Source organism: Amblyraja radiata, chromosome 2, assembly GCF_010909765.2.
Source record: "Amblyraja radiata isolate CabotCenter1 chromosome 2, sAmbRad1.1.pri, whole genome shotgun sequence".
Classification (NCBI taxonomy): Eukaryota; Metazoa; Chordata; class Chondrichthyes; order Rajiformes; family Rajidae; genus Amblyraja; species Amblyraja radiata.
The window spans coordinates 2,318,451-2,334,399 of NC_045957.1; the positions used below are offsets into that span (position 1 = coordinate 2,318,451).

General features: G+C 55.7%; 1 protein-coding gene across 4 annotated transcripts in view; it reads right to left on the reverse strand.

Annotated features, from left to right (window-relative positions):
• Positions 1–517: 517 nt before the first annotated feature.
• The window catches only part of scrib (scribble planar cell polarity protein), a 151,958-nt gene continuing 136,526 nt past the window's right edge, over positions 518–15,949 (reverse strand). For all 4 annotated transcript variants that reach the window (XM_033040594.1, XM_033040586.1, XM_033040567.1 and 1 more), the window contains 6 exons: positions 14,268–14,441; positions 11,650–11,789; positions 10,933–10,970; positions 8,469–8,543; positions 2,059–2,110; positions 518–1,473 (listed from right to left, as the gene is read on the reverse strand). In XM_033040594.1, the coding sequence (XP_032896485.1) occupies positions 1,328–1,473; positions 2,059–2,110; positions 8,469–8,543; positions 10,933–10,970; positions 11,650–11,789; positions 14,268–14,441 (625 nt within the window). In that variant the 3' untranslated portion in view covers positions 518–1,327. The remainder of the gene's footprint in view (positions 1,474–2,058; positions 2,111–8,468; positions 8,544–10,932; positions 10,971–11,649; positions 11,790–14,267; positions 14,442–15,949) is intronic.

Consider the following 15,949-nt stretch of genomic DNA (forward strand, 5'->3'; position numbering starts at 1 on the left):
TCTAACTTTGACAGCTTCCTCTGGCAGCTCTGGACTACCCTCCGAGACAGTTTCCCCCGAGGTCCTTCTTAAATCTCTCCCATCTCACTTCAAGCCTGTGCCCTCTAGTTTTAGAATTCTATACTCTGGGGAAGACTGTGAGTGTTCACTTTATCCATGCCCTCATGATCTTGTGCACCTCAGTAACGACATCCCACACCCTCCTACGCTCCAGAGATAAGGTCCCGGCCTATCCAATCTCTTGTAACTCAAACTCAGGTAACATCCGATGAATCTTCTCTGCACTCTTCCCAACTTAATGATACCCTTCTGTAGCTGGGTGACTGGTCCTGAGTACAGTGCTCCAAGTGTGGTCATACCAGCGACTTGTACAGGTGCATCATGACGTCCCAATGCAATGTGTTTCCCACTAAAGGCAGGCGTGCCAAAGACCATCGCCACCACCTGATCACCCTGGTGTGATGTGCACGAACGATGGCTGTCGGTTTCAGCAAGGAACTTTGTCAGTCCGGCACGGTTGTAAAATGAAAGCAACCTTTAATGAACCCTGGAGATGAAAATATAGGTCTTTGGTTGTACAAAGTCAGGAGTTCCGAGCCTGAGATGAGTCAAGCCCAGGATCTGCAGAACACTGTTGCCTTCAATGTAGTGACTGGGGCCAGTCACCCCTGGGATCATCCATTACCCTCAGATGATCAATCACCCCAGGGATCACCAATTGCCCTCAAACCGTTCACAGCTTTAGAGGCAGTGGAGGGCTGTTCTCAGAATGCCCCCCAACTGCAGATGAGGCGCTGAGATTCCCCTCACTGACCCCTTCCCCCCCCCCCCCCCCCCCACCCCGTCATCTAAAAAAACCCTCACCCAGTTAGCAGCACAAACAATCCTACGCAAGGCTGGGTCAACGGCTCTATATAAAGCAGTCAGCACTCACCCCTAACTCCTCCACATCCCAGGGGAGGGGTGGGACAGGGCCCACTGCCCCTCCTTCGGGAAGAAGGGAATACACCAGCCAGGGGTGCCCGTGATCCTGGTGACAGAGCATGGTGGGGACCCAGGGTTGGGGCCCCTGTGTTGCCAGGCTGGTGCTGCCCCCACTCTCCCCATCTCCACTACAGGCACACACCTGCCACCACTACAAGCCCCAGGGGCAGAGGGCAGCCCTGAATCACACTAAGAGGTGGCCTCTAAACCCACGCCCCACTGCAGCCCACCCCCCTCCTCATTAAAAACCATACAAAACCCTACGGCATTAGTCTCTGCCCCGAATTTAAGATCCGATTCAGCTACGAGAGAGAAGTGTGTGCGAGTCGCGGGAGGGGGCAGCTCACGTGGGCGCCATTGCCTCTGCGCTGCGCGGGTGAGTGGGCAGTGGCCGCTGGTGGCCAAAACTGCCCACCGTGCCCAGAGTCATCAGGGTGGGCACCGGCCGGTGCTCCCCCACTTCCTCCACATCCACGCCCAGCCGTCCACCTGGGGAGAGAAGAGAGGGTGAGGCCTGGGGAGAGAGAGGGTACCCGGGGTGACAGGACACTAAAGTAGAGAGATGTCCGGGGAGAGAACACCCGGGGAGAGAGGAGGTGGTGAGGATCGGGGAGAGAGGAGGTGGTGAGGATCGGGGATAGAACACACAGGGAGAGAGGAGGTGGTGAGGATCGGGGATATAACACACCCAGGGAGAGAGGAGGTGGTGAGGATCGGGGATAGAACACACCCAGGGAGAGAGGAGGTGGTGAGGATCGGGGATAGAACACCCAGGGAGAGAGGAGGTGGTGAGGATCAGGGATACAACACACCCAGGGAGAGAGGAGGTGGTGAGGATCGGGGATAGAACACCCAGGGAGAGAGGAGGTGGTGAGGATCAGGGAGAGAGGAGGTGGTGAGGATCAGGGATACAATACACTGGGGAGAGAGGAGGTGGTGAGGATCGGGGATACAACACACCCAGGGAGAGACGACAGTGAGGATCGGGGATAGAACTCCCAGGGAGAGAGGAGGTGGTGAGGACTGGGCGAAGAGACCAACAGTGGAACACCCCCCCTCTCTCTGACCACTCACCTGATGGGCTGGCGTCAGTAACATTTGTCCCGTCGTCCACAAGATCTGGTGACTGCATGGAGAGAGACATGGAATCAGAGACACTGTGAATCCCGTGCAACCCGTTTCTCTCGCGGTTCACAGACTCGCCAGCCACCTGCCACTGTTGTGGGCTGGAAGAGTCTGTGTACCACGTGTATATGGAGTGTGTGAGGTTGCAGCCCTTGTTCCAACACCTAAAGGGGCTGCTCCTTGCCTTCTGGCTGAACTTCACACCCACCATCCTCATCTTTGGACACCCTGTGCGTAGGGGAGAGGGTAGGGCTGAAGATGTCCTGGTTGGGTTGCTCCTGGGCCTGGCCAAGCTGGCCATCCGCGAGTCATGGCACCAGGTGGAAGAGGGCTCTGGCTTTACCTATCACTAAACGTTATTCCCTTATCATGTGTAGGTGGAAACTGTAGGTGCGGGTTTAAATCACAAAATATTGGAGTAACTCAGCAGGACAGGCAGCATCTCTGGAGAGAAGGAATGGGTAACATTTCGTGTCAAGACCCTTCTTCAGACTAGTCGGGAAAGGGAAACGATCTGGACGATGATGTGGAGAGATATAGAACAAATGAATGAAAGAGATGCAAAAAAGTAATGATGCTAAAGTAACCGGCCGTAGTTAGCTGTTTGCCGGGTGAGAATGGGAATCTGGTGTGACTTGGGTGGGGGAGAGATGGAGTGCAGGGGTTACTTGAAGTTAGAGAAATCAAAATCATACCACTGGGTTATAAGCTGCCAGAGCAAAATGTGAGATTTGCGATTTTCTACAATTTGCGATTAGTCTCACGTTGACAGTGGAGGAGGCCAAGGACAGGAAGGTCAGTGTGGGAATGGGAAGGGGAATTAAAGTGTCCAGCAAACGGGACATCAGGTAGGTCCGGGCGGGCTGAGCAAAGGTGTTCAGCGGAACGATCGTCCAGTCTACGTTTGGTCTCACCGATGTATAAGATGTATCTTGAACAACGTATACAGTAGATGAGGTTGGAGGAGATGCAAGTGAACTTCTGCCTAACCTGAAAGGACTGTCAGGGTCCCTGGACAGAGTCGAGGGAGGAGGTATAGGGACAGGTGTTGCATCTCCTGCGGTGCCTGGGGAGGGGGTGGTTTGGGTGGGAATGGATGAGTGGGAAGGAACCAGGAAGTTGTGGAGGGAATAATCACGGCAGAGGGCGGAAAGGGGTGGAGATGGGAAGATGAGATTAGCGGTGGAATGCCGTTGGAGGTGGAGAAAATGTTGGAGGATTATGTTCTGTATGCGACAGCTGATGGGGTGAAAGGTAAGGGCGAGGGGAACTCTGTCCTTGCTGCGATTAGTGGGAGGGGAAGCAAGGGCGGAGCTGTGGGGTACTGAGGAGACACATGTGAGGGCCTAAGCTCTGATGGGAGAAAGGAACCCCCTTTCCCTAAAGAATGAGGACATCTTGGATGTCCAGGTATGGAACATCTAATCTTGGACGCAGATGCGGCGTAGATGGAGGAATTGGGAGTAAGGGATAGAGTCTTTGCGGGAAGCAAGCTACCTGCCCCGTTTCCAGGGTTACGTCAGTACCCGGGTGCTACTGGAGAGGGATTACGCGCTGTCCAAGGGCACCCTGGGGGATTTTCAGGGCTGCTGGGAAGATATACTTGACAAGGATGGCGATATACTTGTTTAAGAGTGTAACATGTTAGAATATTTGTTTAGACAATTGGGAGATTTTGTATTATGGCGGTGGGTTTGTTTGGTATTGTTTTGTATTGCATATATTATTGCAATAATTGGTTCATTATTTTTGTTTACTCATCTCCCTGAGTAGCAGCCCTCCCACGATGAGAGGCTCCGTGAGTTCACTGTGGGATGCTGTTACCTGGCCCCAGTGGATATTACTGCCGTGATTGTCCGTGACAACATTGCTGCCATCTAATGTATGTTTGAATCTGATCGTTCTACCCTCTGCTTGGGGCCAGGCTCTAATCGCCACACTCGCATCCTCCCACCTCTCCCTGTCTAAGTGCATCAACGTTTCTCTCTGGTCCTTCTGCTCAGAGTTTAGCATCATGTTCCTTGCTACTGCTGGTGCAAGGTGATGTGAGGACTTGGCAGAAGGCTGGGAGAAATGTAGGTGGTGAACAGGGCCCAGTAAATACCAGAGGTGCCCAAGTGGGGACAGTTGGGAACTTTATGCTGCTGGGCATGCATCACCAAAACATTTCCTGGTGCACCAGGCTGAAGCTAGGGCCACCGAAGCACACCAAAGCCTCCCCAGCACCTCTCTCATGCCCACCATTGCCACACCGTTCAGAACCACCAGGAAACGTTCCACTGGTGATCCCCTCATTCATAGCATCCCCTGGATGTACAGTGGAGAGAGAGCTCAATGACTGGTTGTATCGTGGTCTGGTTTAGCAACTCAAATGCCCAGGAACGATGGAGACTAGAGTGGTGGACACTGCCGGGTCCTTAACAAGTACTGTGAAGGGATCTACAGGAGGCGCTGTCTCAAAAAGGGACCCATTTTAACACCACCCTCGCCACGCTCTCATCTCGCTGCTACCACCAGCAAGAAGGTACAGGAGCCTGAAAACCGTGGCCTCCAGGTTCAAGAATAGCTTCTTCCCAGCACCCATCAGGCTCCTGAACACAACACACTAACTTCCGCAACTATGATCGTCTCGGACTGTGCTGCTGGTTGCACTACAGACTTTAAATTTCATGGTTACCTACTGTCATGGTTCGTAATTTATTGTATTATTGATTATTATATATTTATCCCTGCGTTTTTGTGTTTCATTGTACTGAGGCTGGTATATATGACAGTTAAACTCTTGATCACCAGGCACTCTGCCCAAATGCCAACTGGTCCTTCCTTCTCTGTCTTCTGTCCATTCACCACCTCTCTATCCACATAGTGCATTACTCCCAATTGTGTGCCTTCCAACTTCAGTATACCATCGTGTGTGCCTTCCAACTTCAGTATACCATCACATGTGCCTTCCAACTTCAGTATACCATCACATGTGCCTTCCAACCTCAGTATACCATCACATGTGCCTTCCAACCTCAGTATACCATCACATGTGCCTTCCAACCTCAGTATACCATCACATGTGCCTTCCAACTTCAGTATACCATCACATGTGCCTTCCAACCTCAGTATACCATCGTGTGTGCCTTCCAACCTCAGTATACCATCACATGTGCCTTCCAACCTCAGTATACCATCACATGTGCCTTCCAACCTCAGTATACCATCACATGTGCCTTCCAACTTCAGTATACCATCACATGTGCCTTCCAACTTCAGTATACCATCACATGTGCCTTCCAACTTCAGTATACCATCACATGTGCCTTCCAACTTCAGTATACAATTGTGTGTGCCTTCCTATCAAAGGCATATGAAATCCCAGATACAATGCTTACTGCCCAATCTCTGTCTGCCCTGAAAAGTCACCTATTCATGTTCTCCAGAGATGCTGCTTGACCCGCAGAGTTACTCCAACACTTGATGTCTTTCCTTGGTAAACCAGCATCTGCAATTCCTTGTTTCTATTTTTACTGCTACCTATTCTGCAAGTTCAAACACAAGTGTCAACAGATATGTCAAACACGACATGCCTGTCGTAACTCCAGGTTGACTCTACTCAATACGTCTACTATCTTCCAACTACCTTATTACCCATTCTACGGCCAGTCATCATTCCATTCAATCTCTCTCTCGTTTCTAGATCATGGGTTACATTTGTTACCTTCCAAAAGTGGGAATGTTTGTGAGATCGATGGCCCATTAGAAGATGAATGAATGAATGATCCACGCTGTTTCTTTAAGTCTACATCAGTCGACATCAGTACCTACGGAACCCTACAACATGTCACCAGTCCTGGGGGTGTGTTTCAGTACCACTTTTTCCTGAAGAGTTTTTGTTGAGTTCTCCGTTCACTCCAGAGTTGTGGGTCGCCACCATCCAGGACTCAGGAACTTTGTTCAATTCCCTTGCCTTTTCCGTAGTGCCAAGACTTCCGTCTCAGTCTAAAGCGGACTCAGTCATAGAACTGTACAGTACCGCATCCTCTAAACCCTTCCTTTCCATATATCTGTCCAAATGTCTTTTGAAAGTCATAAACATTTCTATAGCTTCCTCGGACAGCTCATTCCGGACACGGACTATCTTCTGAGTGAAAAGGTTGCGCCTGAGGTGCCTCTCCCCTCTCACCTTAAGCCAACACCCTGGCATTCACTTAATCCATGCCCCTCATGATGTTATACACCAGCCTCCTACGCCCCAGGGGTCAGTGTTGGGTCCGCTGCTGTTGTTATCGACATTAAAGATTTGGATGATAATAAACGTAACTTTGTAAAAGTAGATGACACTAAAATTGCTGGTGTAGTAAACAGATAGTTTACAACAAAATCTATATCAGTAAGGAAGGTGGGCCATGGAATAGCAAATGGAATTTAACTCTGACAGGTGTTTGGTATGTCAAAGCAGGGCAGGACAAACAGCAATTAGTGTAGCCCTGGCGAGTGTGTAGAACAGGGATCAGGGAGTACAGGTGCATGGCTCCATGAAGTGGGGAGTCAGGTGGTGAAGGCATTTGGCATGCTTGCCCTCATTAGGAAGCGCATTAAGTAGAACAGTTGAATATTTTGATGCAAGTGTACAAGTCGTCGGTGTGGAAGAAATTAATCAGAATGTTACCTGGGTCTGAGGACTAGTTATAGTCTACAAGTTACACAGTTGACTCTTTTTTCGTTGATGCTTAGGAGGTCAAGGGCTGACCTTATCGAGGTGCACAAGATCATGGATAAAGTGAATGCTCACAGGGTAGAGGGCATAGGCTTAAGGTGATAAGGGAGAGATTTACAAGGGACCTATTGAGGCAGCCCAGCGTAGGTTCTTGGTTCTTGGTTTCTTGGTCCTCCAAAATATTCCAAACTGGAGGTGGTGAAGGGAGGGCTTAAGCCAGAAAGGGTTGGGGGCTGGTGGGTTAAGGGACTACAGCATAGGAGGGGGGGGGAGACATAGGTTGACAAGATTAATTCCCAGGATGGCAGGACTGTCATATGTTGATAGAATGGTGCAGCTGGGCTTGTACACGCTGGAATGTAGAAGGATGAGAGGGTGTCTTATTGAAACATATAAGATTATAAAGGGTTTGGACACGCTAGAGGCAGGAAACATGTTCCTGATGTTGGGGAAGTCCAGAACCAGGGGCCACAGTTTAAGAAATGGTAAACCATTTGGAACGGAGATGAGGAAAAACTTTTTCACCCAGAGAGATGTGAATCTGTGGAATTCCCTGCCTCAGAAGGCAGTGGAGGCCAATTCTCTGGATGCTTTCAAGAGAGTTAGATGGAGCTCTTGAAGATAGGGGATGTGGGGAGAAGGAAGGAACGGGTTACTGAATGTGGATGATCAGCCACAGTGCTCGAAGGGCAGAATGGCCTACTCCTGCACCCATTGTCTAGTGGCAGGTTTACACTGAGGGTATTCTTAACCTGGAATGAGCTGCCAGAGGATGTTGTAGAAGTGGTTACAATGACCACTTTCAAACGCCATTGCACAGACAAACAGAGAGGAAGGGTTTAGAGGGATATGGAGCAAATGCAGGCTTGGTACAAGCCCAGTATACCAAGGTGGTGGGAATAGACAAGGTGGGCCAATGGGCCTGTTTCTGTGTTGTATAAAAACCGGAGAGGTTCCTGAGGCAAGAGTGAGTGTCCAGAACTGTAAGCCACTACAGAGTGCCTGTGTCTATGGCTGGCTGGACAGAAGGTGTGAGATCTCAGCCACGTCTCAACCTGATCCACACTCCCACACACGGCCGCTGAAGCCGCAGGACCCAGCAACACAACACCAACAAGCACATGCCCACCACAGCAGCACGTCAGCAAGGCCCTGAACCCAAGCCCACTGCATGCTCACCCAGCCCAGCTACAGCCGGCCCGCAACACAGCACAGCAGATGATGCACGGCAGGGGCACGGGGGCCGGCACGGGATGGGGATGGGGGTGGGGGATGGGGGTGGGGATGGGGATGAGGATGGGGGATGGGGATTGGGATGGGGATGGGGATTGGGGGGATGGGGATTGGGGGGATGGGGATGGGGATTGGGGGGATGGGGATGGGGATTGGGATTGGGGGGGTTGGGGATGGGGGATGGGGGTGGGGATTGGGGGGATGGGGGTGGGGATTTGGGGGTTGGGGGTGGGGATTTGGGGGTTGGGGGTGGTGGGATGGGGTGGGGCAGTAGATGGGTGATGCGGATGGGGATTGGGGATGGGGGTGGGGCAGGGGACAGGGAAGTGGATGGGGCAGGGACTGGCGATGGGATATGGACAGGGGCAGGGACTGGGGACCACCACGCTGGCACTGAGAGGCACACAGCATGCAGCGGTACCTGGATCTCGTACACCGGTTTGGATGATGGGATAGCTGCAAACTGGCGGTAATCAAACTTCTTTTCTGACCAGGACTGCGGGTACAGTAAAGACGAGTGAGAACAGGACAGAAACTCTGTGGGGACAAGAGGTTAGACGGGTACACACGCCTGTACACACGCACCTGCGTGCACAGGCAAATGCACGTATGCACACACACATATGTCTACATCATGTATGTATGCACACAGGCATGGGCACCCGCGTGAGCACAAGCAGACACGGGAACGGATGCCCACACAGGCCTGCATGCACACGCAGACAGGTCTCTGTACATGTGTGCAGCCAGGTGTGTATATGATATATGTGCTCTGGTCTGTGCACACACAAACGCAGGTGCATTCTCACACACACACTCAGCAGGTGTGTGTTCATGAGTATACACGGAACTACACATGAGCACACAGTGTAATAGACAGCAGAACTTCAGCACTAGGCCGTGTACAGCAACACGGTATACACAGCACTGGCAATGGGGGGGGAGAGGAAGGGGACAGGGGACACAGGGGAGACTGGGGGAGGGAGGGAGGGAGGAGAGGGGAGAATTGGTTGGGGGGGGGGGGGTGAGAGGGGAGACTGGGGAATGGGTGGGAGAGGGGAGACTGGATTTCCGACCACAGATGTCTGGCTCACTGGCCTGTAGTACCCAGACATTTCCCAGTAGCCCTTCTTGAATAGAGGCACAACATTTGCCACCCTCCAGCTCCTCACCCGTATTTAATGACGACTTGTAAATCTCATCCAGGGCATCTGCATTTTTTTCTCTAGCTTCCTATAGTGTCCTCGGATATAACTGATCAGGCCCTGGAGATTTGTCTACCTTCATACACGACAGTACCTTGAGCACCTCGTCGACTGTAACACTGACGGCTCTCAAGACATTTCCATTGACTGCCCCAAGTTTCTCCGTTCCTCTGTCTTTCTCCTCGGTAAATACAGAGGAGAAATATTCATTGAGGACCTTGCCCATCTCCTGTGGCTCCACGCAGAGGTAACCACTTTGATTCCTGAGAGGTCCCACTCTCTCTCCAGTAACCCTTTTCCCTTTTTGTGCGTATTTGGGATTGTCCTTAATGCTCTAAGCCAGAGCTATCTCCTGCTCTCCTTTTGCCCTCCTGAATTCCTTTTCCAGTTTGCTACAATTCCTCCAGGATACACTTGACCCCAGCTGCCTATACCTGTCACATGCCTCCTCCTAAATCTTGACCAAGTTCTCTCATCATCCTTACATTCACATGCCATGCCGTTCACTCTAACAGGGACATGCATGTCCTGGACTCTTACCCACACACTTTTAAAAACATCCCACGTTCCTGACATTGACACAAAAAGCTGGAGTAACTCAGCGGGACAGGCAGCATCTCTGGAGAGAAAGAATGGGTGACGTTTCGGGTTGAGATCCTTCTACAGACTGGTTAGGGATAAGGGAAACGAGAGATATAGTTGGTGATGTCGAGAGATAAAGAACAATGAATGAAAGATATGCAAAAAAGTAAGGATGTTAATGGAAACAGGCCATTGTTAGCTGTTTGTACGGTGATTATGAGAAGCTAGTGCGACTTGGGTGGGGGAGGGATAGAGAGAGAGGGAATGCCCGGGCCTACCTGAAGTGAGAGAAATCAATATTCATACCACTGGGCTGTCAGCTGCCCAAGCGAAATATGAGATGCTGTTCCTCCAATTTGCGTTTATTTAGCCTCACTCTGACAATGGAGGAGACCGAGGACAAAAAGGTCTGTGTGGGAATGGGAAGGGGGATTAAAGTGTCCAGCAACCGGGAGATCAGGTAGGTTCAGGCCTGTCCCATTGCTGTGTTACTCCAGGTTTTTGTGTCTATCTTCCATTTAAACCAGCATCCGCAGCTCCTTCCTACATTCTCCTGACGTTCCTATTCCTTCAAACAACCTACTCCAATCAACTTGTGCAAGTTCCTGTCTTCAAAGTTGGCTTGGCCTGATTTATCCATAACTAATAGAACTGGTCACTGGTCCAAAAAAGCTCAACAACAAACACTTCATCCACTTGCCTCTTCCCAATAATAGATCAAGCCTTGCCCTCTCCCATGTAGGGTCCCTCAACATATTACTGGAGCCAACTCTACTGAACACATTTGACAAATTCCACCCCATCTAAACTTTTGCACAATGACATTCCGAGTTAAAATCCCTCACTACCACAACCTTATTGGTCCCATAGATGCTGGGGAGATAGAGAGAGAGAGAGAGAGAGGAGGAGGAGGAGAGAGGGAGGGGGGGAGAGAGAGAGAGAGAGGGGGGGGAGAGAGAGCGGGGAACAAGAGAGTAAATGAGGAGAGAGCAGGTAACGGGGCAAGGACGTTGTGGAAGAGGCAGGGTTGCGGTGTGTGGGAGAGGAGAGAGGGGTGGAGGGTGCAGAGGGTGTGGGTGGGTACGCGCATGTACTCACCAGTCTCCCGGGGGAGGTGACACTGCGTGGGCTGTGATCTGAAACACAAGCAGTAGACAGACATGTAACGGTGAGCAGAGGGTGGGGCACAGTACATTCCCCAGGGTGAGGGTGGGGTGGGGATGAAGATAGGGTTTCTCCAGGGTAGGGAGGGGGGAGATAATGAAACCCCAGTCAGGTTCAGGGAACTGGAGGTCCCAGGTCAGGAGAGGGGCAGCGCCAGTAGGCAGGGAGGGGTAAGGGGGTAGCTCACCCACCGTCCAACATTGAGGTTGGGGTAGGGGGGCGGCAAAGGGATCTGGAGCGAGGCGGGACCGACTCCCAGCAATCCAGCGGTGGGGGCAATGGTGCGGGGGCCAGTGAGTGGGTGAGGCACGGCGGGGTGAGGGGTGACCTACAGTCCAGCGGTGGGGGCGAGGAAGTTGAGGCCGGTGAGGGGGGCGGGGGTGGGAGACCAACAGTCCAGCGGTGGGGGCGAAGGAGTTGGGGCCGGTGGGGGGGGGCGGGGTGAGCGACCTACAGTCCAGCGGTGGGGGCGATGGAGCGGGGGCTGGTGAGGGGGACTCGGAGAGGGGGCGAGGTGAGGGGGTGAGCCACGACGGGGGGGGGGGTTGACCTACCATCCAATGGTGGGGGCGAGGGAGTTGGGGCCGGTGAGGGTGAGGGGGGCGGGGTGAGGGGGTGAGCCACGACGGGGGAGGAGGGGGGTTGACCTACCGTCCAGTGGTGGGGGCGAGGGAGTTGGGGCCGGTGAGGGGGACTCGGAGAGGTGGTCGAGAGGGCTGCGTTTCCTCGTCTCCTTTGACTTGGCGATCACCATCTGTGCCCTGAGAGCGTCCTGTTCCAGAGACTTCATCCTGAGGGAGGGAGAGAGGGAGGCGTGAGAGCAGCAGGGGCCTGGGGAGCGGGGTGTCGCTGGCTCGGCACTCCCACCCCCCTCCTGCAGGGTCTCCCCATCCCCCCACACTGTGTCACAGATCACAGCCCAGGGCCAAGTTCACGCCACCCCCCCACCCCGGCATTACCCCCTGGTCCCCTCAGACTGGCCCCATCCCGCGGGGGAGCACAGGCACCCTGGGACCCTGTGACCGGCCCGTGTGTTGCACAAGATGCAAAGCTGCAGCAGGCACAGTAGCATCAGCATCACACTCACACTGCAGGGCGGGCAGGCAGGCAGGCAGGCAGATAGGTGAGGGGCACAAAACCACACAGTACTGGCAAGAGAGGAGAGCCCAAACCCGTGCCCCACCTCACAGGACTGTGGTGAGAGCATGTGGAGACAGGATCAACGTGTCCCAGCAACCTCCAAACCGCCAGCTCACTCGCCAGCCCTCGTGTGTCTCAGCTTTGAGCTTTGCTCAGCCCCGAGCACCGGCATCATGTCAGAAACCCGCCCATCCCCCGTGCTGGAGCCCCGCCCCCCCCGTGCTGGAGCCCCGTCCCCCCCGTGCTGGAGCCCCGTCCCCCCCGTGCTGGAGCCCCGTCCCCCCCCGTGCTGGAGCTCCGTCCCCCCCCGTGCTGGAGCCCCGTCACCCCCGTCCCCCCGGTGCTGGAGCCCCGTCCCCCCCGTGCTGGAGCCCCGTCCCCCCCGTGCTGGAGCCCCGTCCCCCCCGTCCCCCCCGTGCTGGAGCCCCGTACCCAACCTCTGTGGGCACATGGCTCGGGGGGCAGTGCCCGTGAGAGGACACCAGGGCTGGGGCACACAGTAACGCAGAGCGTGGGGGTTAGGGTCGATGGGGGGGGGGGGGGGGGGGGGGGACAGCAGGCAGCCATCAACTCCACACCCGAGGTCAGCACAGGGGTGTGATGCACGCAACCACCCACAGGGCGGGGGTATGTGGCAGCATCGCTGAGGGCACAGGCTACAGGGGGTTGGCAGGCAGGGCAGAGAGGAGCGGGCAGGCACAGTGTGCAGTAGTGGCAGGCAGCCACATTGCTGCACGGGTGGGACAGAGATCTCAGCAGCAATGGGTATTGGGGGGTGGGGAAGGTGTACGGGGGGGGAGGGGTACAGGAGGAGGTGTACAGGGGGGGGGTGTATGGGGGGGTACAGGGGGAGGTGTATGGAGGGGTACGGGGGGTGTGTATGGGGGGGGGGTACAGGGCTGTGTGTGTGGGGGGGTACAGGGGTGTGTGTGTGGGGGGGGGGGGGTACAGGGGGTGTGTATGGGGGGGGGGGTACAGGGGGTGTGTATGGGGGGGTACAGGGTGTGTGTATGGGGAGGGGTACCAGGGGTGTGTGTGGGGGGGGGGGGGTACAGGGGGTGTGTATGGGGGGGGTACAGGGTGTGTGTATGGGGAGGGGTACAGGGGTGTGTGTGTGTGGGGGGGGGGGGGTACAGGGGGTGTGTATGGGGGGGGGTACAGGGGGTGTGTATGGGGGGGGGGGTACAGGGGTGTGTGTATGGGGAGGGGTACAGGGGTGTGTGTGGGGGGGGGTGGGTACAGGGGGTGTGTATGGGGGGGTACAGGGTGTGGTATGGGGAGGGGTACATGGGGTGTGATGTGGTGTGGCGGGGGGGGGTACAGGGGGTGTGTATGGGGGGGGGTACAGGGGGTGTGTATGGGGAGGGGTACAGGGGTGTGTGTGTGTGGGGGGGGGGGGGTACAGGGGGTGTGTATGGGGGGGGTACAGGGGGTGTGTATGGGGGGGGTACAGGGGGTGTGTATGGGGGGGGTAAGGGGGTGTGTATGGGGGAGGGGTACAGGGGGTGTGTATGGGGGGGGGTACAGGGGGTGTGTATGGGGGGGGGGGTACAGGGGGTGTGTATGGGGGGGGGTACAGGGGGTGTGTATGGGGGGGGGGGTACAGGGGGTGTGTATGGGGGGGGGGGGTACAGGGGGCGTGTGTGGGGGAGGGGTACAGGGGGTGTGTATGGGGGGGGGTACAGGGGGTGTGTATGGGGGGGGGGTACAGGGGGCGTGTGTGGGGGAGGGGTACAGGGGGTGTGTATGGGGGGGGGGTACAGGGGGTGTGTATGGGGGGGGGGTACAGGGGGTGTGTATGGGGGGGGGGTACAGGGGGTGTGTATGGGGGGGGGTACAGGGGGTGTGTATGGGGGGGGGGTACAGGGGGTGTGTATGGGGGGGGGGGGGTACAGGGGGCGTGTGTGGGGGAGGGGTACAGGGGGTGTGTATGGGGGGGGGTACAGGGGGTGTGTATGGGGGGGGGTACAGGGGGGTGTGTGGGGGAGGGGTACAGGGGGTGTGTATGGGGGGGGGGTACAGGGGGTGTGTATGGGGGAGGTGTATGGGGGAGGGGTACAGGGGGTGTGTGTGGGGGGGGGGGTACAGGAGGGGGTGAGTGCAGCATGCGGCAGTGTAAGCGACCACACCTGAGGTTGCTGCAGGGCAGCTGGGGCCGAGCCAGCGGCAACACCTTGAAGCTGGCGGTGGGGCTGGGCGCGGGGACGGGCGCAGGGCTCTGCGGTGCCCGCTGGCTGCACTGTCTCACCCGCCGCGCACGGTCACGCTCATAGTGTCTGAGGTCATCCTCCAGCGCCTGGTGTCTGTGCCATGGGCAGCAGCAGAGGGAGAGAGGGGGGGGGGGAGAGGGAAGGAGGGAGGGAGAGAGAGGAGGAAGGAGAGAGAGAGAAAGGGAGAGAGGGAGGGAGGTGAGGGAGGGAGGAAGGGAGGGAGAGAGGGAGGAGAGGGAGGGATGGAGGAGGAGAGGAGGAAGGGAGGGAGAGAGGGAGGAGAGGGAGGGATGGAGGGAGGAGAGGGAGGAGGGAGGGTGGGAGGAGGGAGGGAGGGAGAGAGGGAGGAGAGGGAGGGAGGGAGGGAGGTGAGGGAGGAAGGGAGGGAGAGAGGGAGGAGAGGGAGGGATGGAGGGAGGAGAGGGAGGGAGGGGAGGGAGGGAGGGAGGGAGGGAGGGAGGGAGGGGGGAGGGAGGGAGGGAGGGAGGGAGGGAGGAGGGAGGGAGGGAGGGAGGGAGGGGAGGACGGAGATGGAGGGGATAAAGGGGGAGAGAGGGAGAGGAGCAAAGACAGACAAAAGAGGACAGTGAGAGACACGCAGAGACAGAATGTGAAGCGGAGTGGATGGAGATGTGGCGGGGGTGAGGAGGAGGAGGGGCTGGGGGAGAGGGGGCTTCGTGCCAAGCCCCAGACTGGCTAGATGCAATAAAGAGAGAGAGAGAGAGAGAGAGAGAGAGAGAGAGCTGCCCAGACAATGCACCCACCCCTATAACCTACCAATCTGACTCTCACTGGCTGACGTTCGCACACAGGGGGACGGCTCACACACACCCTCACACACACACACACCCGCACACACACCCACACCCGCACACACACCCACACCCACACACACCCACACACACACACGCACCCGCAGACAAGCACACACCCGCACACACCCACACACCCGCACACACCCACACCTGCATCCACCCCACACACCCGCACACAAACAGCACCCGCCACACACACACACCCACACCCGCACACACACACCCGCACACACACACCAACACACCCGGCACACAAGAAAACACCCGCACACACACACATCCGCACACAAACACACCCCATCACACACCACACTAGCACACAAACAACCCGCAAACACACACATCCCACACCCTGCACACCACCAAAAACCCACACCGCAATACACACCAGCAAACACACAAAAAACACCGCACACAAACCCTCTCCCGAACACAAACACACCCTCACACACACACACCCTCACACACACACACCCACACCCTCACACACACACACCCACACCCTCACACACACACCCTCACACACACACCAACACACCCTCACACAAACACACCCTCACACAAACACACCCTCACACACACACCCTCACACCCTCACACAAACACACCCTCACACAAACACACCCTCACACACACACACACACACACACACACACACTGGGTCAGACAACTACCTCCCTGTGGGAGTGATGTTGCCTGTCCCACTGAGTTACTCCAGCATTTTGTATCCACCTTCAATTTAAATCAGCATCTGCAGTACCTCCCTGTGTTCCTGTGTTGGGGGGG